Source organism: Cydia amplana, chromosome 13 (assembly GCF_948474715.1).
Source record: "Cydia amplana chromosome 13, ilCydAmpl1.1, whole genome shotgun sequence".
Classification (NCBI taxonomy): Eukaryota; Metazoa; Arthropoda; class Insecta; order Lepidoptera; family Tortricidae; genus Cydia; species Cydia amplana.
This window is the reverse complement of record NC_086081.1, coordinates 11604168-11629436: the sequence shown is the minus strand read 5'-3', so window position 1 is coordinate 11629436 and position 25269 is coordinate 11604168. Positions and strand designations below refer to the sequence as shown.

The window sequence follows — 25269 nt, the reverse complement described above, 5'->3', positions numbered from 1 at the left end:
ACTTCAATACATAGAAAACAACCATGACTCAGGAACAAATATCTGTGCTCATAACACAAATAAATGCCCTTACTGGGATTCGAACCCAGGACCGCGGCTTCACAGGCAGGGTCACTACCCACTAGGCCAGACCAATCGTCAACTTTGACTTGAATAAGCCTCGCTGTTTGCTACGAGTATAAGGCCTTTCTCTCACGAGGCTACTCTCAAGCGATTTGTGTTTCGTACGCGTATCCTACGCGTCGCTTGTGAGTACCCGCCATATTTATTTCCTACGTTTCGCACACGACGAGACGCGTCGACGACGCGTTTGATATCAGTCGCACGCTACTGTCTTGCTGGTCGCACGCGACTCGAGTCGTATACGCGTTGTATACTCAAGATGGCGGCGGAACAAGTTTTTAATATAAATTTCGTTCAAGAGGTGGAAAAGTATCCATGTTTACATAATTATAAGCTGCCTGATTATGTAAGAAAAGATGTGACAGAAAAGGCGCGGCTTGAGATTGGGAAAAAACCAATTTGACAGGTCAGGAATTATATTTTTATTTCAATTAAATGTATACACAATAATTGGACGAATAAAGAATTCAGAATAGAGAAGAAGATTGTCTTCATCGCTGGGTGATCGCTGGAGTCACTAGACATCGTCGTACGAATGTTGTTCCGCAAATGATACAAAATAGTCTCATTTGTGTAGCACCGTGTGCGGAAACGAGTAGCATACCAGTAGGCGATCATGGTTTGCATCAGTCGCGTAGCTTTTGAATAGGCCTAAATGTAACGTAACATAGAGAAAAAAATACATAGAGTGCTCACTCCATACATCAGTTTTAGTACCAAAAAGACTATTAGCATCTAGCATCGAGTAGCGGAACTATCAGTACTGCTACTTGACAATAGATGTAGCACCGACCGGAAAGTCTTATGCTGTTGAGATAAGGCTTTCCGGTCGGTGCTACATCTATTGTCAAGTAGCAGTACTGAAAGTTCCGCTACTCGATGCTAGATGTAGACACTGAAATTAATAGTCTGAACTGATGTATGGAGTGAGCACTCTTGTCTTACTATATTTCTCTATGGTAACGTAATGTTCGGATGTGTTCTATACAGCCGGGCGGCAGCCGGCGCGGCGTGGTGCGCGTGCTGAGCCCGGCGGCCGGCGCCAGCAAGTCGCTCATCTCCCCCCGCGCGCTGCTACAGCAAGGTGAGGCGGCGTCTACGTTACTTGTACTATAGGCTACATGACTAATTTTCATTTATGGTATCAATCGATCGGGTTTGTCTTTAGGATCAAATGTCTATATGGGACCCATTGCATTAAAGTAACACAAAAGTCAAAATATGTAGTCAAAGGCCGACAGTCGCACTTCACTCGCGAAACGCCCTATACAAAACGGCCAGGGGCCGTGACGTCATCGCCCATCTTGTTGGACAAAACAAGAAAATTGCGTTTTTGTCGGTGAAATATTGCGTTTATGTATATAGTTGCTATACAATATTTTTTTGGATGAAATGTAAAAATCGAATGGTACCCTTACTTTTATCGTTTTTGGAAGTTAAAAAAAAAACTTAAAACTTGAAACTTTCAGGTCCTGTATTTTTGTAATTTTTCAATATTTTATTTTAATATCCACATTATTGTGATAAATTGCTCGTTTGCTATCTATTTTACTAGATTTTGTTATAAAATTCAACATGTGTCATCATCCCTATTACGGCGCTATTCATAAACGGCTGTTAACTTAATCAGTTGATAATCGTCGTTATACCATAGAGAGGGACAAACGACGATCATCAGCTAATTAACTTAGCTGACGTTTATGAATAACGCCGATAGTTCCGTTAGAATCGACAAGAGTGCTAATGTAATCAGTCTCAGGGCTCATTTAGACGGCGCGCGAACTCGTATACGATTTTAGTTACATTGCAGACCATTAAGGTTACATCAATTCTGCTGACCGATCAAATGACGCAATGTACCTAATGAAACTGCGAGTTCTCGCATTATCCGAAATGTGTCCGTCTCCTTCCATTCCTCGGTGGATGTGGACTTTGCTCCTGGAATTTTTGTCTATTATTAGTAACAAATGACTTATTGTCTCTTACAGTCACCCCGACGACGACGAAGAAACGGACTTCCGTGCCAAATACCAGCTCCATTACGACTATCGCGCAGGTAACCCCATAATATTGTTTTCTCATTTCATATTTTATAAAAAACTAGCGACCCGCCCTGGCTTCGCACGGGTTAACATAAACCTTCCTCTTGAATCACTCTATCTCTTAAAAAAAATCGCTTCAAAATCCGTTGTGTAGTTTTAAAGATCTAAGCATACATACAGACAAACAGGGATTGTTTTATACTATGTAGTGATAGTGAAGCTAAGAAACAATTTTGCAATAACATTTCGTTTTTCAAAATTAAATGGGTTAATCAACTTTTTCTTGTCACACATTGCTATGGTTACGGTCTCCTGAGTCACTCTTAAAATTCTAGGTTTTTCGTATTTAAATGAACCAAACTTTCATTTTATGGTAGTTATAAGACCTTTCCATAATGGGACAACTACTGAGTATGTTAGTAGAACATGGTACAGCAGTTCTTCTAACAATCTATGCTACTATTGTCTCCTCGCTGATTGTACAGAATAACAACAAGAAATAGTTGATTGACCCAAATATTTGACAGTTGAGTAATTAGTTTATTTTAATACTTACTAACAATCCCCGCCCCCCCATATGTATCCCCGTTACAGACTCCCCCCGTGACGGCCGTAGCCCACAGCTCCACTAGCGTGGTCACCGCCGGCACGCGCACCGTGCAACTCGCCGGAGGCCGAACAGTGCAACTAGCGGCCAACCAAACCGTGCACCTCCCCGGAGGCCAGCCCGTGCAGCTGGCGACCAGGGCGCTGCAGCTGACCAGCCTGCTGCCGGCGCGCGCGCCCAAGCCCGTGCCGGCCTCCACCGTGCAGCTGACGGGGCAGACCGTGCACCTGGCCGGCCAGAGCGTGCAGCTCGCGCAACACGCCGTTAAGAGTGTCCAAGTATGTTTCTTCCGTAAAAAAACTTGGAAAAATTGCCTCTTCAGTTACTATATTTCTTTTATAAATTTATGTTGAAGTTGGACTGTATTTAACCTAGGAATTAACGCTATTAAGATTGTGAGTCAACCCAACGAGTCCAACGACCGACCGTGCACTCACACATGCAACATAGCATTAGAATAGGCTACATGACTAATTTTTTTTTATGGTATCAATCGATCGGGTTTGTTTTTAGGATCAAATGTCTATATGGGACCCATTGCATTAAAGTAACACAAAAGTCAGAAATTGTAGTCAAAGGCCGACAGTCGCACTTCACTCGCGAAACGCCCTATACAAAACGGCAAGGGAACGTGACGTCAAGGTCTCTGGGAGCCCATCTTGTAGTATGGACAAAACAAGAAAATTGCGTTTATGTATATAGTTGCTTTACAATATTTTTTTGGATGAAATGTAAGGAATGGAATGGTACCCTTACTTTTATCGTTTTTGGAAGTTAAAAAAAAACTTAAATTTTGAAACTTTCAGGTCCTGTATTTTTGTAATTTTTCAATATTTTATTTGATAATCCACATTATTGTGATAAATTGCTCGTTTGCTATCTATTTTACTAGATTTTATTATAAAATTCAACATGTGTCATCATCCCTATAGTGTGTTCCTTTATTGACATACAAGTTTATTTGTATTGGTTACACTTTACACTTGGTGTAAAAATGCTTTGTTCGTCACAGGTGGCCGCCCCGGGAGTACTTCCAACGCAAACGGTGCAACTACCAAGCGGTCAAACGGTTCAACTTGCAGGCAGAAACCTTCAGACTGTGCAAATAGCTGGTCAGAACGTACTCACCAGCCAGAGCGTACAACTAGGTAACTTATTATCATTTTAGACAGAAAGTTGACACTAGGAATCTCTAAATCTTATTCACTTTTACTGCCTTAGGGCTGCTGCTGCTTTTATTCCATCTTACCAATATATTTGTCCAATGTGTATTTGCGTCTCAAACTTTACTTAGCAAGAGAGTGAGATCTAATGCACATTGGACCAAGAAATTGGACAGGTGGAATACCAACCTTAGGAACAATTCCGCTGTTAGATAAATAATTTATCAAACCTAGCACTAAATAATTAGTAGTTGGCCACTTTTACTCCGTAAAATTACCTGTTCTAAAAAAAACAGAACTTATAAAATTCTAGAAATTGAGATTTATTCCAAGTAATTACACAATGGAGATTTTATTTCTGTTTATTATTTTGAGATCCAACAGCCGTGACATTTAATTAACATAAAGATTATATTAGATACAGGAAGCCAATTACAGGAACTCACAGGTAGTGACATAATACTAAACTAATAGGTACTAAGTATACTAAGGTTACGCACTATAGCAGCCACATATGTGAACAAAGCGAATTCAAATGATACCTAATAAAGATAATTTGGGTGCAACTAAAATACTAACTTAGTAACATAATGAGTTGGCTGTTTTCTTAGGTTCCCAGACGGTGCAGTTAGCTGGCCAGACGCTTCAACTACCGAGCGGTCAGACAGTCCAGCTTTCCGGTCAAACGCTTCAGCTACCCAGCGGTCAGACGGTGCAACTTTCCGGTCAGACACTGCAGCTAGCCAGCGGTCAGACAGTGCAGTTGGCGAGTCAGACGCCGAAGTCCATGGCGCAGGTAATTTTGTTTACTAAAGCTTTGGTTTCCTCCGATAGCGGTGCCGTCATATAGCGGCCGTCTCCATACAAATACTACGACATCCATATTTAGCCGTATTATTTAGTATGGAGACGGCCGCTATATGACGGCACCGCTATCCGAGGAAAACCGATCTTAAGCGGTCAGACAGTCAAGCCCTTTGGATAAACGCTCCAGTTTTCTACAGGTCCTAATGATTAGATGGTAGAATTGTTCAGTCAGATTGTGAATGACAGGCCCAAGCGCGTAAATTAACGCTGTAATTATATTTTAGTGTTTAGGTTTGTTTTTTACTTGTTAAATTTTATATTTATTTATCTTCGTTTTTAGGTGGTGCGGGGTCAGGCGGCCGGTGATAAGTCCGCGCAACCGATCAGAGCTAAACTACTTACTAATGCTCAGGTACAGGTAATGATTTGTGATTTTCATTTAGAAACTTTACGGGAGGTTACCAGCTATCATCGTCCTTTTTTATTTCCTGATATAATTAAACAAATGGTTTTATTTTATGTTTGCTAGTTATTACTCCGGGCATATGTGATTACATATGCCCGGACCGGGAACGGGTGTCCCAGCTGAAAACCGTCTTGTCGTTAGTGATTTTTAATTTTCTCCAGCTTAACGTAATAGTTATTTACGATACAAGTGCGGAAAAGAGGAAATCCTAAACGAGTGGCGATAAATTAAAACACGACCGAAGGGAGAGTTTTAAATCGACACGAGTTGCACCTATTCGCACGTGTATCGTACAACGTTTTACAGTACATATGGCATTTTAAACTTTCGACATACGCACGGAAAGTGCTCTTTCCCGCACTAGTTCGCGAAAGTAGCATCATATGTACCGTAATAGTAGTTTGTGTTAGAAGGGATCAAAATGATATATTTCCGTCATGGGCGTACATTGAATCCTGAACGAAGCGATGGATTCTACAATAGAATCCCGAGCGTAGGGAGGTCTAAAGTGAATCCTAAGCGTAACGAGGGATTCAAGTGTTAACGCCCGAGACGAAATAATTTTGATACCGTGTGACACATACTGTTTTTCACATCAACTATGAGGAAAATAAAAAAATCTTAGAGTCGACACAATATGATGCTTAAACAGATTATTTAAGCCAAAAAAAAATGTGCAAAAAATGTAAAAATAGTGTGCCAGAACGGAAAAGTGCCACTTTGATCCCTCCTAGCGGGGAAGAAATAGTTATTTGTACAACAAGAGATCAAAGTTTGATATTTCTTCGAATGCTTATTTTGAGTCCCGTGCAAGCGAAAGATTCTATACTAGATTCACGAGCGTAGCGAGTAAGGGACTCAAAAGCGCACGAGATGTAAATAACTTTGATCTCGTGTAGTTCACAAAACTTTTCACCTCAGCAGTGAGAACATATTAGAGAACCCGCAAAATGGCAAAAAGGCACCCGCTAAATACGGTGCTCGAGTCTAAATTATTTTGTGTGAGAAAGAGTTAAGAAAGCTCCAAGAACTATATACCTAGTGCAAGTGTACCTTCTGATAACTCTAATGAGTGTGTGAAACCTGAAATTACAGTGTTATATTGACTAATATCAGTGTCTAAAGTGCACAACGGCAACCGCCATTTCAAAGAAATAACTGATCTACGCTACGATTGGTGGGCGCAAACGGCTATCTCGCTCTTACGGCAGCCAATACTATAGCCAACTCTCTCCCTCCCGATATCGTGATTGGCTAACGGATAACAAGTCCCAGATTACAACATGAATTGTGCAAACTGCAAACTGGAGATCTCATACCCCAGCGAAAGAATAAAATGCACTGCATGTCTCGATAATTACCACTACCGATGCCTAAATATAACAACTGCGCAATACATGAGCAAAAAATTCGAGATAGAAAGATCCTGGCTCTGTCCACAGTGCTATAATGTTACTACTCGACGTCCTCTTAGAAATGACGATACTCCAATTCGAAACTTAACTAGTGTAATTTTAAACGACACTTCGATGTCAGTCGAAGACACAGATAACGATCAAACTAAAAATCAATCTAATGTATCGATCTCTCCAAACACTGGTGTACACTCTTCGATAAATGAGCAACATAACAACGCAACTATCAGCTTAGACAGCATCAGCAAACTTTTAGATCAAAAGCTAAGCCAAAATTACCAGCTAATGCTCACCGAAATACAGCGAGCAGTATCCACCCTTAGAAATGACATTACATTCCACACTGAAAAATTAACAGCCGAACAGACTAACATAAAAATTAGTATATCTAGCATTGACAACAAGATAAAAAACCTAGAACAAGAAAATATGAAACTTAAGCAAGAACTAGACCAACTAAAAAACAAAACTGCCAACGCGTTGCCGCTGCCGAGCAATCCTGAAGAAAACAGCAAGAAATTAGTTATTCACGGGCTATATGAATACCAAGGAGAAAGTGAAAGTGAACTACATAACCGTGTTATCTACCTATTCCAGGATATTATGAATATAAATGTATCTGGTTATATCGAGGACATGTCCAGAATAGGAAAGCTCACTAAATCTAGACCTGACCAATCACACCGACCCTTAATAATAGAACTTATCAGCAAACGTATGACAAAGTACATCCTACAAAACAATCACCACTTTAGAAATACCGGATTGTCTGTTTCCGAATACCTGAGCGAACAATCGCTAAAAGACAGAAGAGCACTAACTTCAAGTTTACGTCTCGCTAGACAAAGCGGACATCATGCCGTGATTCGCCATAACAAATTATATGTGAACGGAAAACTAGTCGATCTACAAACCCAGCCTACACCTGAAACACAACTACATAGCCCAAACACTAGCCGCAGTTCTACCGTCACAAATGAAACCAAAACAAACACGCGACGCACAGAAGATATCACTTTAAACACTTCACAACAATCTGCTAACTTTCGTAACATCTGAAAATAAAGAATCACTTAAAATCCTGTACCAAAATATGCAAAGTGTATTCAACAAAACTACTTTACTAGACGCACTTTTAGAACCGAGCGATAACCAATACCAAGCTGTATGTATATCCGAATCTTGGCTATCAAAGGAAAAAGAACATCTCATCAATATCAGCAACTACATCCTAGCGGCATCACTGTCTCGAGTCAACTACGCGGGAGGCGGCTGCTGCATACTACTGCGCGACGATATGGAATATGTCGAGCGAAAGGACATTATGGACTACTCCATCGAATATGTAATCGAAATTGCTGCTGTTGAATTAACTAAATTAAATATAATACTTATTGTTATATACTGGAATAGTCGACTACCTGACATATTTTATATACAATTAAAACTTGTTCTAGAATTATTAAATAAGAAATATAGTAAGAAAAATATAATAATAGGAGGTGACTTTAACACAAATATTTTAGAAAATGACAAAAAATCGTTGGATTTATTACACTGTATGTTACAATATAACTATACTCAACAGATACATGAACCAACGCGAGTCACAAATAATTCATCCACTTGCTTAGACTTAATATTTACCAATTTCACGGGAAAGTCTATATCAACATATGTTTATGACTTCGGTTTGTCTGACCATAAAGGCACTATAATACACTTAAATGAGCAACAAAATATACATAAAATAACGTGGAAAAGCCAAAAAAGAATTTTTAATAAAAACAATATGTATGAGTTCAAAGCACACCTGCAAACAATTGATTGGAATAGAGTAATAAATAGTAATAATAATATTAATGATAATTATAACAACTTTGAATTTATATTAAAGGACATCCTTGACATTTATATACCTATTAAAAAAGTGAAGATTGGACTACCTAAAAAAACATGGCTATCAAAAGGTATTAAAATATCGTGCAAATCAAAAAGACTTTTAAAAATCCTTGTTTCGTATACAAAAAACCCTATTCTTACTAAACACTACAAGCAGTATGAAAAGCTACTAAAACGAGTTATCCTTAATTCCAAAAGAAACCAATACATTAAAGAAATAACTGCCTCCAAAAACATATCTAAATCTATGTGGCGAATAATTAAAGAGCGCACTAACAAAAATGTAAAACAGACCAAGCATAACATTGAACTGGATGTCCATAATAATCTATCGTCCGATCCAAAGCAGGTTGCGAATGCATTCAATGCATTTTTTGCGTCAGTTGGAGGGGTCAGCGGGGGAGCCGCCCCGCGCGGGCGACCCGTGCGCCAGCCGGTTACCAATACAATGTACCTCCGGCCGGTCGAGCCGCTTGAAGTAAACAAGATAATTAAGGAATTAAAAGATAAGTATAGTTACGGCATAGACGAGCTACCATCTGCATTAATTAAGTTTTGCGCTGATGAACTAACTTTGCCATATTGTACGCTAATAAATCAGTCCTTTTTAGAAGGAATATTCCCCGACAGATTAAAAATTTCCGTCATTAAGCCCATACATAAAAAAGACGCCAAATCAAACCCTAGCAATTATCGACCTATTTCTCTTTTGCCCGCGTCCTCAAAGGTGTTTGAAACAGCCATGTGTAAACGTCTTTACTCATTCTGTGAAAAATACGATGTATTTGACGACTGTCAGAACGGCTTTCGTAAGAACCGATCCACTGAACTTGCTACTTACAAATTTATACAGGAGGTGCTAAATACCCTAAATGACAAAAAATATGCAGTTGGAATCCTCCTAGACATGTCTAAAGCCTACGACCGCGTACAATGTAACCTACTATTGGATAAGTTATACGACATAGGAGTGAGAGGTATAACACATAAATGGTTTGCTTCTTACTTAAAAAATCGTAAGCAATACGTTGAAGTCCAATACCACGATCATAACACGGGTTTAATAACAAACGTGAAATCAGACAAGCAAATCATAAATCACTCTATACCCCAGGGAAGTGTAATTAGTTGTTTGCTATTTATAATTTATATAAATGAACTCCCTAAAGTCATAGACAAATCATGCGTGTTATTTGCGGATGACGTCTCAATTCTCACATCATGTCTAAATAACGACACTCTGGACACAGACCTAAATGACACAATGAATAAAGTAGTCAGCTGGCTCAATGACCACAATCTGGAAATAAATTTAAACAAAACAAAAATTATGCAATTTAAACCAGTACAAAAGCGCGCTTTAGAAATTGATTATTCGTTTAACGGCCACAAACTGGAATGTGTAGAAACTTTCACCCTTCTAGGTTTTGATATTGACACAGGCATAAACTGGAAAGCACATGTTACGAAAATCAAAAATAAAATGCTCAAGTTCATTTATGCCCTGAGAGAATTAAAAAAATCAACTAGTCTACAATCGGCAAAAATAGCCTATTATGCTTATGCCTACTCTTGGCTCAAGTACGGTATTATACTTTGGGGAAATAGCACAGACGCAAACGATTTATTTTTACTCCAGAAGAAATGCGTACGCATCCTCGCGAATATTAGGATTCCAGATAGCTGTAGACCATACTTCATCAAGTACGAAATTCTAACACTAACTTCGATGTATATTTTCGAAATTTGTAAATTCGTAAGAAAACATTCGGACCTATTTACAAAGTTAGTAGACCAGCCCCGACGCTTCGAAACAAGGTTTAAGCATGATCTAGCATTGCCGTCAACTTCTAAACTAAAACTTCATAGTACAAGTCCAAACGTCATGGCAGTTAAAATATATAATCACCTTAAAAACGACATCAAAGCTCAAACAAGTGACAAAAAATTTAATAAAATGTTGAAAGACTTTCTAATAAATAAATGTTATTACGACTTAAAGGACTTTTTCGATGATAATGTTACAGGATATTCTAAATAATTTATTATAATTAAAACAATGACATTTATAAATACTTAGCTAAATAATAACTAAAAATTAATCTTATTATATGAATATTGTACATTAATTATATAAGCTAATACATTTATTAGGAATTTGAACCTGATTTTGAGATAATGTAATACATACAATATAATTTTGTCATATAATAGAAACAAATTAATGATAATATGTAAATATAATAATATTGTTATAAGAAAGCTATGCTGTGCCCTTACAGGGTCCATGTGAGACATTGTACATTTATACTTGACATCTATACTGTACCATGGTTGCAATAAAAAATTATGAATTATGAAATGTATTCCTTCTTCATCACTTACCTCTATTCACTCATGTTTTCTTAAGATATACCAACAATTAAGTTTTCACCTCAGCAGCTCGAACTTTGCTACTTAAAAACAGTGAGCAAAATCGCATTTTGCTCATTTTGTCTCACTCAGTGAGCAAAATCGCATTTTGCTCACTGTTTTTAAGTAGCAAAGTACCCTTGTTCGAGCTGCTGAGGTGAAAAAGCTCTTTTCCGAATAGGTGGTGTGAAAAGATATAACCGTTGTATAGTTGCAGACGCAGATGATCTCGCTGGAGAGCATGGTGGGCGCGCGCATGGTGGGCGGACGCGCGCGCGCCGCCGTGCGCGTGCTGCCCTCCCCCGCCCCCGCCCCCGCCGCCCCCCGCCTCGCGCGCCCGCTGCTGCTCACCGCCGCCAAGCCGCTCCACAACATCATCCTGCAGGTACACCCGGTGCTGCCGTGCCGTGCCGGCCCCGCGCTACACTCCCCCGCCCCCGCGCCCGCCGCCCCCCGCCTCGCGCGCCCGCTGCTGCTCACCGCCGCCAAGCCGCTCCACAACATCATCCTGCAGGTACACCCGGTGCTGCCGTGCCGTGCCGGCCCCGCGCTACTGCAGGTACACCCGGTGCTGCCGTGCCGTGCCAGCTAACATCTGCCCGCTATTATAGTGTCCCGCGATAGTCGGTGCGGTACTAAATATCTACAATTTACAAACGGTCGGTCCGGCCCGGCCCCGTTGTCGCGCGGCGGCGGCGGCGCCGAACGGGAGCCGTGTGCTATAAAAAACACTTGTTTTTACGCTAGTGGTGTTCAATTCTATTAACATCTTAAATATCCCGTAATATTAACACAATTATTTTAACACAATTTTTCATATACTCGTACTTTAGATTGTTTGTTTTCCGACAGCAAAGCGACGGCAGCACTATACGTGTAACGTCGAGCGGCGCCGCGGGTTCCTCGCAAACTATAGTATTAAGCAATATTGGTGAGTCCCTTCCTAACAATAATACTTTTAAACGATACAAAAATACGCCACCAATTCAAATGACTACTGTACTTTGGTTATGTACTAAAACTCTTGCAATTAATTTGTCTACATTTCTCAAACCTATAGGTAGCGATGCCAAAATTGATTATGTCCATCAGTGGACCTTATGTCTTTGTAATAAGTACGAATTGTTAATTATCAGTGTGGACGGTGATACTTAAAAGGATGTAATTACATATGATGGTACTAAATCATTTCAGGCTCGCAAGCAGCTACTACGTCCACTGCTTCTGCGCCATTGTTAAAATTACAACAGGTGTGTACCACAAATTTATTTGTATGTTGTGATATGATGCACTATTTTATTTGTATGTACTTTTTAAAACCGATTTTATATCATTGTAATCCATTACACACAATGGTGATTCTTAGTCAATCATACAAACTAAGATATGACATTTTGTAAAACATAATGGCATCTGCCTCAACGGCTACTCTGTTCTGCAGAAAAATTATAATAGCTCTAAAATTATATTCTAGGTCAATCCGATACAACACGTTAAACTTCCCCAAGGAATTAAAATTCAGCAGGTGAATTTTGACACTAAGCATGTTTGAATGATTTTCTTATAAAGCATGCATATAGTTTATGTTGATTTGAATTTAGGGGGAAATGGTTGTAACAAATAGTGCCACCAATATATCGATGCCTTTTATAACACCTACATTATATGAGTGTTAAAAAGGTTTATACACGTAACAAACTAAAAAGAGATAAAGCATACTACTGAATTCATAATCTCTCTTTTTGAGAGTCAGTTAAACATAATAACATTCTGGTGATGGGTATTTTTATTCCTTTTACAGCCAACGCTAAAAGTAGTATGTTGGTAGATAATATAACGATTTTGTTTTTAGACATTATCGCCTGAATTTATTGATCTGCTCAAGATTCTATATTAGAATCCCTGTAATAATCGCTGTATTTCTTATTTTCCTTTCAAAATGTTAACATTATTAACAGATTGCCATATTTTTCCTATTATTGCACGAGGGCAAATCTTTCTAGGTTGTTTATTTCCGAGTAGTTTTCTATAGTTCGTTTTTTTTAGCATTAGAAATAAGGTAAATAATCTTGATGTGTCTTTTAATTGAAAAACACATTTTAAAAATAAGTTACGGCAAATATGTAACAATTATGAATCTAATACGATCATTTATATTCTTCTGCTTTCATAAGTAATAGTTTTTGATTTTTAAAAAGCGTTTTTCAAATAAAAGACATGTCAAGATCTTTTACCTTCTTGCAAGTTCTTTCTAATGCTAAAAAAAACGAACTATAGAGCTTTGTGCATTTCAGTTTCGGTTTTAATCTTATCCTTTATCGAGTTAATGCATTTTAGTGGATGTTTCAATAGTTTTATTTATTGGTGTGGTGCTTGTTTATAAAATGCCAAATGCCAAGTCAAAATGTAAAAGTCAATTACACATTCGATTGACTTTTACAAAATTTTGACTTGGCATTACTGTGATTTAAACACTTACAATTTGTAAAATAAACATTCGCTAATCAAAAGTATATTTCACTTCACTGAATGAACTTATTTCAAACGGTTCAACTACAGCAAATTATTTGATTTGGGCAGGCTGGAGCGAACGCCACGGTGGCGACATCTAGCGCCGTCAACGCGGTGCGGAGCGTCCTCATGGACGGCCAGCAACTCAAACTCGTCGGCGGCAGGCACGTGCTCGCGCGCCTGTTACGGCCTGCACATCCGCCACAGTGAAGTGAGCTTTAACGATTTTGGTGTAAGGTTCAAAATAACTCGCACGAGCTAAATAGACGTGGTGCGAAGCGAACTCACGGACAGCCAGCAACTCGAACTCGTCGGCGGCAGACATGTGCTGGCGCGCTTGTTACGGCATTACACTCGGCACAGTGAAATGAGCTTTAACGATGCTGGTGTAAGGTTCAAACTAGCTAGCACGAGCTAGACGCGGTGCGGAGCGTTCTTATGGAGCAATTCAAACTCGTCGCTTGCCACGGCCGGCGCACCCACCACAGGGAAGTGAGCTTTAACGCTAGTGGCGTAAAGTTCAAAATAACTAGCACGAGCTATTGTTGTGTTCGAGCGGCCTAGGTGCTCATGAACGGACAATCATGCGATGCGTTGACATACATAGTTTGTGTACCTAGTTTAATATAGGCTGAGGACACGACTGGTATATAGTACCACGTGCAGCCGCCACAGCGAATTAATCCCTTAACAGAAGTAAAGTCTTACATAGCCTGAAATAGGAGCCACCTGCTAGGTTGCCTATTCACTGTGTATAAAAATAAATGTTTTCTATGTTGTGAAGTTGGGCACGATTGGGCAGTGGCCGTAAACCGAGTCTTACCCAATCTTCTCATCTTAAAGCTTCATTCTTAGTAAATATGTGAACCCAGTGACAAACTAATATTATTGCGACAATGCAGAACTGTTATTCTTGGTAACCACCATCTCTCAAGCAAAGATGAACTTTATGTTAATGCCATAGATTTTACCGATAACTATACAATTGTATGGAGGAGGTAACTACAAGAAAGAATTCTTGTTTAAAGTAAAGCAGCATTGGTGGATTTCTGCCATCGTAATTAAATCTTTAGTGGTAGTATAATGCTCGAGTGTGTGTAAATATGTACATAATTTTGACTAAATTCAAAGGAGCTTACTTATGTTTATAAATGACGGAAGGATGCGGTGTGAACATTTAGTTTGTTGTGATATGATTTCTTATAGTTAATATTGTCTATGTTTTAGTTACAAAAAATATGGCAGAAGAAAAATATAGCTGTTTTTGGAAATTGCTAGTTTGATTAACTATACAGATTATTGAATGAGATTGCTAAAATTCTGTAAACAAGTTATTTGCTGAAATATACACTCATAATTATACAGGTAAATACATATTATAATCTCTGTTTATGAGTTCTTTGATTCTGATTGTAAGTAATAAAATTAGCACCTGAGTTTCTAACGAGTAAAACTAACTGTGAAAATTATTTTCATATGTAAATAGAATATTTACTTTAATTGCAAAGCGGTTTATCTAGAAGGAACATATTAAGTTTCCTTAGAAGTTATCTTAGTAAATTAGCTCGAATCGAGGTTTTTAATTCGAGTTAAGTGTGTGATTGTAAAGGGGTACCTATATGTTTCTGCAATGAAATGGATTATATATTCATATCATAGAACCATAGCTACTTATGAGTCATGTTATAAATAATACACAATTGAATGTACAAAGCCAGTATTTTGCATTGTAAATTATTCGTAAGGCGGCAACTTTTTTGTATAAACGCTTATGAGAAGTGTTAATTAGTTGTAAAGGTTTTTAAAGTTTAACTCAATATTAACAACTCTCAAGTTTTTGTATATACCAGTGTCAGTTTTGGGCGAGATATTATGAAATATTTATGTTATTATTTATTTTAAAGTGCTAAATCAGTCGATCTATCAACTTAGATGGCTGAAAGTGAAAAAATGTACCTACCTTAAAATACCTTTTTTCCGTCGAGCTTTTTTCCCAGTGTGGTATGTATTTTTTTTAAAACTCAAATGCCCAAAGGAAAAGGTACCTACTCACGTGTAGGGCCAAACAGACACCCATGGAGGTTGGTAGGTTGAAGGCAGTGTGTTGCGAAAATGTAACTGTATGGTACATTTCGAAGAGCACAGCCGATCGGTCGATTGCTTTGGAAACGTGTTATCTCTGGCAGCAAGCCACGCAGAGATCTGTCCCTGTCCGCGAAATCATAGAGAAATAAGTAACCTTAGAGTGCTCACTCCATACATAGATAAAAACTCATTTATAATAAGTCTATAGCGAGCTTAAAACTTTTAATATAGTTTACCATACCTCCGAGTTGAATAACTTTATTACTTAATTATTCAGTAAGGAAACTGATGTAGCACTCGTAAGTGTAAGGCCTGAGTGGACGCTCGAAGCGGAGCGTTCGGCGGGGCGTGCAGCGTGGCGTCGAGCTCCCAAGTGATGTGAGCAGCGTGCACTAAGGCCGCTCCTATACGCTTGCAGTTGTTTAACATGCACGCCGCACGCCCCGCCCCGCTGCACGCCCAACTCGAGCGTCCACTCAGGCCTTACACTTAAGCTTACTAGTTTACTTACTTGTTTCTCAATGGCGGAATGCAATACTACGTCACAACAGAATCGTTATTTATTTTGTTTTTTTCATATTATACCAGTTCGACATGAAATTCAATTACGAATGCAATATATTATGTCAATTTAATGCTGGTTTTATTTTTATCTGCTTTGCTGAAGAGATGGGATAGGGATGCTTCCATTTACTACTTATAGGGACCTAATCCAGATTGAATTAACTATGAGAATCATAAAGAGAAGTTTTGTGTTTTTTTCACTATCACAATATTGCGATGGTATAAAATAATCAGACTCGAAGCTTATAAATCTTACAGCGCCTAATAAAACCTACAAGTTCCACATAGACCCTCTCAATGCTACTACGTCTAACTTTAATATAACACTCCTCATTTTAGAGTACTCTTGACAGAATGGCCTACTCTATAGTAGTATAGGCCTGTCTGTAGTATAGGTCAGCTTAGGCGACTCACACATTGACACTGCGGAGTGATACCAACCATCCATAAGAAGTCGTGATGAGAAGCGTACCATCGCCCACACTGTTAACTGATAGTTCGTAAACCTTGTTACAAAAGGCATAAGGTCGACCGATAGACAGTTGAGAGTGTTGCTATTTGTACTTGTACATTGTCAAGTCTACATTAAATAAGACCAGTCGAATGATCCTCAAAATTTTACTTACTTGGCTGACTCGATGACCCAAAATGAGTCTTGGCCTCCAACACAAGAGCACGCCACTTTGCTCGGTCCACATCGGTATCACGCAGCTTTCGCCGACGCCAAAAATGTTACGGATGTTAAAACCAGTGTTGAGGTGGGAAAACGCAGTTTATTTCATTACTTATGTACATGGTGGGTGTAAAAACAACGGCGTATATAAAAGTTACGCGCATGGCATCACAGAACACAATGTCCTCACAAAAGCTAATTGAACTTAACAACTATTGATACATTTGTGTGCGATCATTTGCAAGATATAATGTTTGCTAGCATGATTGATATAGTGATCCATGGCATTACATTGAATTCAGAATGTTACACAACTTAAGGCTACTTTAGGACAAGACGATGGCCCTATTCAAGACGTTTGGTGTTAACTGGTGATATTGCGGAGTTTGTAACTAAATATGCTACGAGTATTCTTAACGACAAATGATATCGGGTTGTCGCAATATAACGCGTTACGTTTAACACATTCACTACCAGGAACCCGCCTGGTGGGCGCTCGTAAACTTTGCTCAGATGCCCGCTGGGCGGGTTGTTTTATACGCAGCTATAGACGACCGGTTTCTGGGGTAGTACCATGGTATAATAATATACTCCGCCTGGTACTCTCTTCCGACTTGACCTTGACCACGTGACTGACACAAGCCTACGTCATCATGCGACAGCGCTATATGATAATATGCGATAGCGCTATATAAAGTTATTGTGACGTAGGCTTGTGTCACTCTGGGAAGAGAAGACCATGTTTTATTAGACAATACAATACAATACAAATACTCTTTATTGCACACCTCAATAAAAGAAGACAATACAAATAAAACAGAAATACAAGCAGAGGTAAACAACAGGCGGGACTAGACTATGGGTAGTACGCCGTTTTTTGTCTGGTAGTGAATGTGTTAAAGTTTTGAATCAGGTCCTTTGTCTTGACCGACGGACTGTTCTACAGGGGAATCACATTGTCTCCGATACTACACAGGTATCACATTTCAATATCTAACTATTTAGTCCTACACAATCCCACTCGCCTTCTCTCGATCTTACACTCATAATCTAACACTGAAGTACATACATATAAATAGATTTACATTAAATAGCACACGAAAAACGCATTGCTGAAAAAACAACTGAAACAAATAGTGCCGTTATAAAAAATATTTTTCAACGAATCGCTACTATCTAATAACATCAAAATAATGTAAACGCAAACCTATATCAGTCTTATGTCTATATTAAAAATAAATTTATTGAAGAATAATAAAGGAACTTAAAAAAATTATATATGTAATAAAGATGACGTATAAACGGTACAATATTATTAGGTACACCAAGATTGATATTTTCGCCTTATCCTATGATCCGACTACAATTAAAATAAATAGGGGAACACTCAAAAAATCCGAAAAGTTTTTTCTCCAAAAGTACCTATGCTTCTCTGATTCTAAAAACTATTTTGCTGGAAGGAAATATTGTCATGGATGATTTAGCAGAAAATATAAGAGAGTTTTAACATGGTTTTCTCAATGTGCTTTAAGAAAAAGTACTTTTCGGATTTTTTATGTAGTGTACCCAATAAATAAGTATTGCATGTTTAGCGTCAAGGTAATACCACAGGGTTATTTTAATACTGACGAGTCATACAATAGAACCTTCAGAGATATGATATATATACATATATACGTACATATGCTATGTGAATGTATGCATTTTCCATATACTTGTTTAAATAGGTATTTAAAGGTACTGTTGAATTAGGTGCTGGTGATAGGTAGGTATATAGTGTACGATTAAATAATTGTACTACGATCAAGAGTGGAAACCTTTTTATATAGTGATTGGTTGTAGTTTTATTTTATTTCTTTATTGTATTTAGTTAAATATTAGTAGGCAGCAACCATTATTATAATTTATCTCAATCAAAAGTTAATCCATGACGATAAATAGAAAATATAGCTAACCTCCTAGCCATTTAATAATTATTGAGAATTATCTAACTTCTAAGATAGGTCCTATAAACATTATCATAGGGGTACGAAAGAAGCTACTAAGAAGTTATCTTAAAAGGAATCAAACAAATTGTGATAAGCCCCGTACAATAAAGTTACTAGCAAGCTCATCAGTATCCTACTATAATATATCTACTAATAATACTTCTTAATAGGATGGCAAATGACATTCAATAAATATTTATAGATTATATTTTGTAACAAAAATAAGTTAGCGACTTTGGCATTTGACGCATACCTAATTTACAGTCCAATATCTAATGTGAATACAAAATATACTTACATATTATATCGTATCTCTGAATATGAAGTCCTCGACCGGCACGGAGACCTCCAAACGTAGGTACATTTTATATACAAACAATAGGCACTGAAAGTTTAAATATGACCGTTATGTACGTCAGAGGATACACCTCCAAGAATCTATGGCAGCTAAATCATTACAAGGTGCGTGAATGCCTCATGTACAATCGAGGACAGCCTACGTTCCTATTTCATTAACTATGGCTGAGTTGTGTTAACATAGGAGAGGCGGGTGTTTAAATAATGTTTCAGCCTTTCTGCGTCCGATTACCAACCGTGATTATAGGACTTATTACCAATCTCTCCCTCACAGTTCCAACACCGAAACATTGCTTGCAAGCTGCGCCGTGCCACAGATGATAGTAGTTAACACTAACGTATGCGTCTGTTGTATTGATAACGACACTGGTACTGCACTAGGTAATAGTATAATATGTCACTTACAATTTAGCTTTACAACACAAGGGCTTTTAGTATGATGTGGTTTCTCCTTGTCCCTATGAGTGCAGATACCCTGGGCTATAACCGCGAACCATTTGGTTCGTTCAACTATGTCTTTATTACTCGAATAACCTAGAGACAAAAAGACGATTTTCAAATTTCGATTTTAGCGGTACCCGTTTGCTAACCCACGATATGTACAGAAGCATTCTAGGATGGATCGAAGAAGCTTGAAGTGCTGTGAATCGGAGCTCACTCCTCGGCGTCCTCCGGGTTTTCGGCCGTGAGCAGGTTCGTGTTGTCGTCTGCCTGCAGGTCCGAGGTCAGCTGTGAACAAGTAAAACCATTGATCCTGAGATCCTGAGTCCTGAGACGTGCACTAAAAATGGTACTAGTTCAGCGGTGTCACTCACGAATGCGAGCCAATCGTGCAGTCTAACGCAACTAGTTGCGACCAATCGCGCGGCCGCGCGCGCGTTGGGCGAACTCATCAACCAATCGCGTTGCAGCGTTTTCACACCGCTGTACTGGCCCCATTCATGCTCCATTCTTATTGCCCGTAAGGATATATACTTATGTCAATGAGTAAAACATATTCATAAAGGCTCTATTACACTGGACTAGATATGAGCGCCGTGCCGGCGCGCCGCCGCCGCCGACAAAATTTTCGCGCCGCCGCCGCCGACGCTGCGCTATCGGCGTGGCATCGGCGTGACCTTGGTAGTTACTACTACTTTCGGAATTAGTTAATATATTTTTAATCGAGTTTAGATCATTAACCGCCGTTAATGATCTAAACTCGCCTTGCTCTAAATCCTTGATCTAAATTGCCTTCGATATTTTTGAATTATATGGGCCTAAAATACCTCAACAACACAAGGTATTTTAGGCCCATATAATTCAAAAATATCGAAGGCAATTGCAAACTTATCTGTCTAGTAACCGCGCTACTAGTCTTGGGGAAACGAAATGATTTAATATCAATTTTAACATCAATATGCTTGTAATAAACATACTGATTTCCTTCCATTTTATTGTGGAACGTTCCACATTACAATTTATAGATTGTATATAATATACACTACACATACCCAACCCAACATTGTACATAGTAATTTATTGTAATGTATTTTTATCTTTTTGCTATCTTTGTCTTTTGTATGTTATATATTAATTTTGTTTTGTATTCATGTTACCTGTCGTGATTGTTTCACCGGATGGTCTCATCGGAAGATCAGCGCTGGAAGTCGCCAGCAACATGCTGAGATGAGACCATTTCGTGGCACTTTATCCTTTTATTCTCTGTTATATCTCTTGTCATCTCTTGTTATATCTCTGTTATATCTGTTTCTATTTTGTGTTTGTGCTCACGAATAAAATTATTTCTATTCTATTCTATTCTATTCTACATATGTCAATCACAATTAAAAAATTAACTGTGATCAACTCTGGCTAACGTGAGACTCGAACCCACATCTTTGGATTACCGATTAACCGATCCAATGCTTAACTAATTTTGCCAGCTAACCATCCGTCATTTACCGCGAATTTAACCATTGCAAGCATGGTTAAAAGTCTTTAAAAGGCATAAAAGGGGGTTAATTTTGAGATATTAAGCGTTTCCACGTCCAAATGTCCGGCCGTTGGCTTCGCACGGAAGGGCGTCGGAATCCGGTCTCAATTAAACTTGGCCACTGTTTAAATTTCAAGCTTTGCTCTCTCGCAGCTCAATCTTTGGCCTTGCATCGCTCGCATGGAATTAAGCCGCTATCTGAACCTGCATGTTTTTGGCCCTGTTTGGAGCTCAACTTTCGGCCTGTTTTAAAACGCTTGAGCATTGGTCCTTATCCGATCTTAGCTCCATTGCAGCTCGGCCTTTGGCGTCGCACGAATGCGCCCGCAGGAAAGCTCCAGATCTTTAACACTATGGCTTCAGTCTTTATCGGCCTGCGCCCTCGCTCTGCTCTCTTGCAGCTCGGCCTTGCACAGAAGCGCGCCGCAATCGGCGCTCCAGGCGTTCGGCCGTCAGCCAAGCTTACACTTGGCGTTCGATTCTTGGCTGTATGCTTACCTGCAGCTCATCCTCTGGCCTCGCATTGGGAGGCGTCGAAATCAAGTCTTCGGTGTTACATGGAGCTCGGCGTTGGGCCTCACTTTTTGACATAAATCGGTTTTGTTGAATCGATATTGGTTAATGACGGAGCTCGATTTTCTTTGGACTGTCGACAAGACGTTTCCCTGATACAGTCATTTCGCAATTTTTAACTTAGCTCAAAAGATAAGGGCCTCGCTAAGATCTTACGGCCAGAGCCTCACCAAGATTAAGACCGCCTCTGATGCCGCGCGATACCGCCTATCCACAGTTTATACGATATCATTTTTTTTTCGTACCATTATTCAATAAATTATCATTGAAAATAAAAAATGCATTTATTTCATAACTTTCCTACAGAAAAAACATGTTTTTTCGGTAAAATTTTGGTTTGAATTCTTTTTTCATTCATCGAAGGTGTTTCAAGGCCACGCCGCCGATTCGCCGCCGCCGCCGACCAATTTTGACCGGCGCGCCGCCGCCGGCTAACTGCCTATCGGCGCTCATATCTACACTGGACTGGACGTGTCACGGCTGCCGCCACAACTATGGATAGGTGAGCTAGTAAAAAGCGAAAAGTGGGGTACAGTAGATCACATTTTTGTAAGAGCTGTAGTTGCGTCATTTCCACTTTAAATTGTGTAGTTTCCTTATCTTATCCTCCTACCTATTTAACTCTTAACTAAACCTAATAACAGCTATGACGACGCTTTCTCACTGGTCACTTTGTAGGTAGGTAGGTTTGTACTACCTACTTATGTAAGTAGGTACCTAATAAGGTTCATGCAGAGCCTCCTAATCTATCTATATGATGTTGGTAGCTATAGTACCTATTTGTTTATTGGTCGAACAATACGAATCAATATAATAAGCAAGTTTCTGATCCTTTGTCAGGTTCTTATCCCAAAGGATGTAAGAAGGATTCTACCATCCGTTTGAGCCGGCGGGCTTTTATATTAAGGTAAATTATTCATTTAGTTGTCTAGGATATTTCAAGTAGGTACAATAAATCTAAGTACAATAATCTAGGTACGCGAGTTTGTTCTTCAATCCTCTGTGGAGTTTCTGAAATCAACCCTCAGGATATTTTCATTTATAAAAGTTTTTACTTACCTATAAATAACTTTGTCAGTAGAAAAAAAGACGCGAAATTCTAATTTTCTATGAACGATAACGCTTCGGGCCTACTTTTTTGAAATTTGCCGCTTTTTTACTGACGGAAATGGCTTGACAAATTATAGCTTCACTCTGTAGTTTTTGTTTATTTGATTTGAACTACTTGCCGGTGTCTGATTGAACTGAAAAGTAGACTTCTGTAATTTTGACGATGACGCAATAATATGGTATCAGCGGGCTCAGCACGGTTCCATTTTTATCGACTATCACTATGCCCGTCACTTTCGCACTTACATAGTTGTTAGAACGTGACTGGCATGGTGATAAATGATAAAAATGCGACCATGCTACTAAAACCTCAACCTCATCGCGTTCGTAAATACTTATAGAGGTACATATAAGAAAAGGTCTCGAGAATCGTGGAGACCACGGGTAAACAATTCAATTCGGCTACGAATTAAACCTAGGTTAAATCAATTTTTTACCATTATAAGTTCCTATAAATTAATTATTTTTTACTAAAGCAAGACCAATGCAATGAATACTTCTCAAGTGTGGGCCGTTGTCTTGCTGGTAATATATTAACGTCTCTCAATAGCACGCAGGAAAATTTAGCTAGTAAGACCTCAGTCCGGGTATCATCTGCTCAATCTATATTCCTGTATCCTACCGACGTAGCTGAAGTAGAATCCCTCATCAACGGTTTAAAACCAGACAGTGCACCAGGCATTGACGGGGTAACTAACCGCTTACTTAAGGTTCTTAAGAGTATAATAGCGGTACCTCTCACTCATATTTTTAATCTCAGCCTATCTGAAGGAGTTTTTCCTGAAGAATGGAAGGTTTCTGCTGTTGTTCCTATCCACAAATCCGGTCCTAAATCTAATCCTAGCAACTACAGACCGATCTCTTTGCTGGGAGCCTTTTCTAAACTCTTAGAGAAAGTGGTGAACAGGCGCTTAGTGAATTACTTAGAAAAAAATAATATCCTTTCTGAATGCCAATATGGATTCCGAGCAAAGAGGTCGACTGCTGATGCTGTGGAGCTCATGACCAAGCTCATCTCAAGATACTTAGATGACGGTAAGGCCTGCTTGGGAGTATTCTTGGACCTCGCGAAGGCGTTTGACACTGTTTCTGTCCCTATACTGTTAAAAAAGCTGGAGCTCTGTGGGGTTAGGGGTAACGCTCTAAGCTGGTTTCAGAGTTATTTGACCGGTCGTACCCAGAGAATAAAGATAGGCAAAGATGTGAGCGGCGCGGTAGAGCTAGATTTTGGTGTCCCGCAAGGCAGTATCTTGGGCCCCACACTCTTCATTTTATACGTGAATGACATAGCTAATGCAAACATTGATCGTGCAGACGTCATATGTTACGCGGATGACACTGCCATTCTATTTCATGAAGACACGTGGAGTAAAGTTGTCAATTCCGCCGAGAAGGGAATGGCAGTGGTGGCCAAAGGGCTTCAGCATAACCTACTTACATTAAATGTTGACAAGTCTAAGTTTGTATGCTTTCATAAATCTAAAGCTTCCGCGCCTACTAGCTTGCCAAATATCGTGATACATAGATGCAACCCCTTCGGGTCGCAAATTCCAAACTGCACTTGTGAACATATCAGTCGGACTAAAACGGTAAAATATCTTGGCGTTACATTTGACGAAAAGCTTGACTTTCAACAACACATACAACTCACTGCCAATCGTATACGTAAATTAATATATATATTTAAGAACCTGCGCAATTCCGCTGATAAAAAGCTTCTTAGCACTGTTTATGTTAGTATCTGCCAACCGATTTTGTCTTATTGCATAACTGCTTGGGGTGGGGCGGCTAAAACAGCTATGATTATGTTAGAAAGAGCTCAACGTGCTGTACTAAAAGTTATTCTTAAGAAGCCAGTCTTGTACCCAACGAAGCAAGTGTATGGGGATTTGGAGGTACTGAACGTTCGTAGTTTGTTTATTATGCGGGTAGTGATGAACGAACACGCTAGAGTTCTTGAATCGCCAGATCTCTCGGCTATGATGCAAAAACGAAAGTATAAAATTCCCATTCCAACAGTTAAAACAGCATTCGCTAAAACATTTATAGTATATCTCCAACCGTACATCTACAACAAAGTTAGTGCAACCGTTAGTTTTAAAGATTGTTCAATCGCAGAACTAAAACGCAAACTCAAAACATGGCTAAATACGCTATCTTACGAGGAGATAGAAGAAATACCTAGCATAAACACATGGACTAGTTTATTCACCTATACACAAACATAACATACATACAAACAAACTCGCCCCCTTCACTTGCACACACACGCACTTACACACCTGCATTTCGCTACACCTTAGTAAGCTCAAAATGTAAATAAATATTTAACTTCATAGATTATATTAATATTATTTGTAATTTTTTAAATAAGTTTCGTTTTAATAAGTATGACCTGTGGGCTTAGCACGGTAGCAGTTATCACGCAATATGGTATAAAATATGTGAATAAAACGTTAGTTACCGACGATTTTATCATGCATACTATGGTAGCAG

General features: G+C 39.0%; 2 protein-coding genes across 2 annotated transcripts in view; one reads left to right on the top strand and one right to left on the bottom strand.

Moving 5' to 3' along the window:
- LOC134653718 (nuclear factor related to kappa-B-binding protein) overlaps nucleotides 1-13889 on the top strand; it is a 33776-nt gene extending 19887 nt beyond the window's left edge. The window contains exons 19-30 of the mRNA XM_063509112.1: nucleotides 1114-1207; nucleotides 2112-2179; nucleotides 2760-3050; nucleotides 3785-3920; nucleotides 4547-4731; nucleotides 5083-5154; nucleotides 11155-11322; nucleotides 11790-11868; nucleotides 12132-12187; nucleotides 12412-12462; nucleotides 13518-13685; nucleotides 13842-13889. Of these exons, the coding sequence (XP_063365182.1) occupies nucleotides 1114-1207; nucleotides 2112-2179; nucleotides 2760-3050; nucleotides 3785-3920; nucleotides 4547-4731; nucleotides 5083-5154; nucleotides 11155-11322; nucleotides 11790-11868; nucleotides 12132-12187; nucleotides 12412-12462; nucleotides 13518-13658 (1341 nt within the window). The 3' untranslated portion in view covers nucleotides 13659-13685; nucleotides 13842-13889. The remainder of the gene's footprint in view (nucleotides 1-1113; nucleotides 1208-2111; nucleotides 2180-2759; nucleotides 3051-3784; nucleotides 3921-4546; nucleotides 4732-5082; nucleotides 5155-11154; nucleotides 11323-11789; nucleotides 11869-12131; nucleotides 12188-12411; nucleotides 12463-13517; nucleotides 13686-13841) is intronic.
- Nucleotides 13890-19669: 5780 nt separating this feature from the next.
- The window catches only part of LOC134653572 (mucin-2), a 42734-nt gene continuing 37134 nt past the window's right edge, over nucleotides 19670-25269 (bottom strand). Inside the window, exon 3 of the mRNA XM_063508962.1 lies at nucleotides 19670-19844. Coding sequence (XP_063365032.1) covers nucleotides 19770-19844 — 75 coding nt within the window. The 3' untranslated portion in view covers nucleotides 19670-19769. The remainder of the gene's footprint in view (nucleotides 19845-25269) is intronic.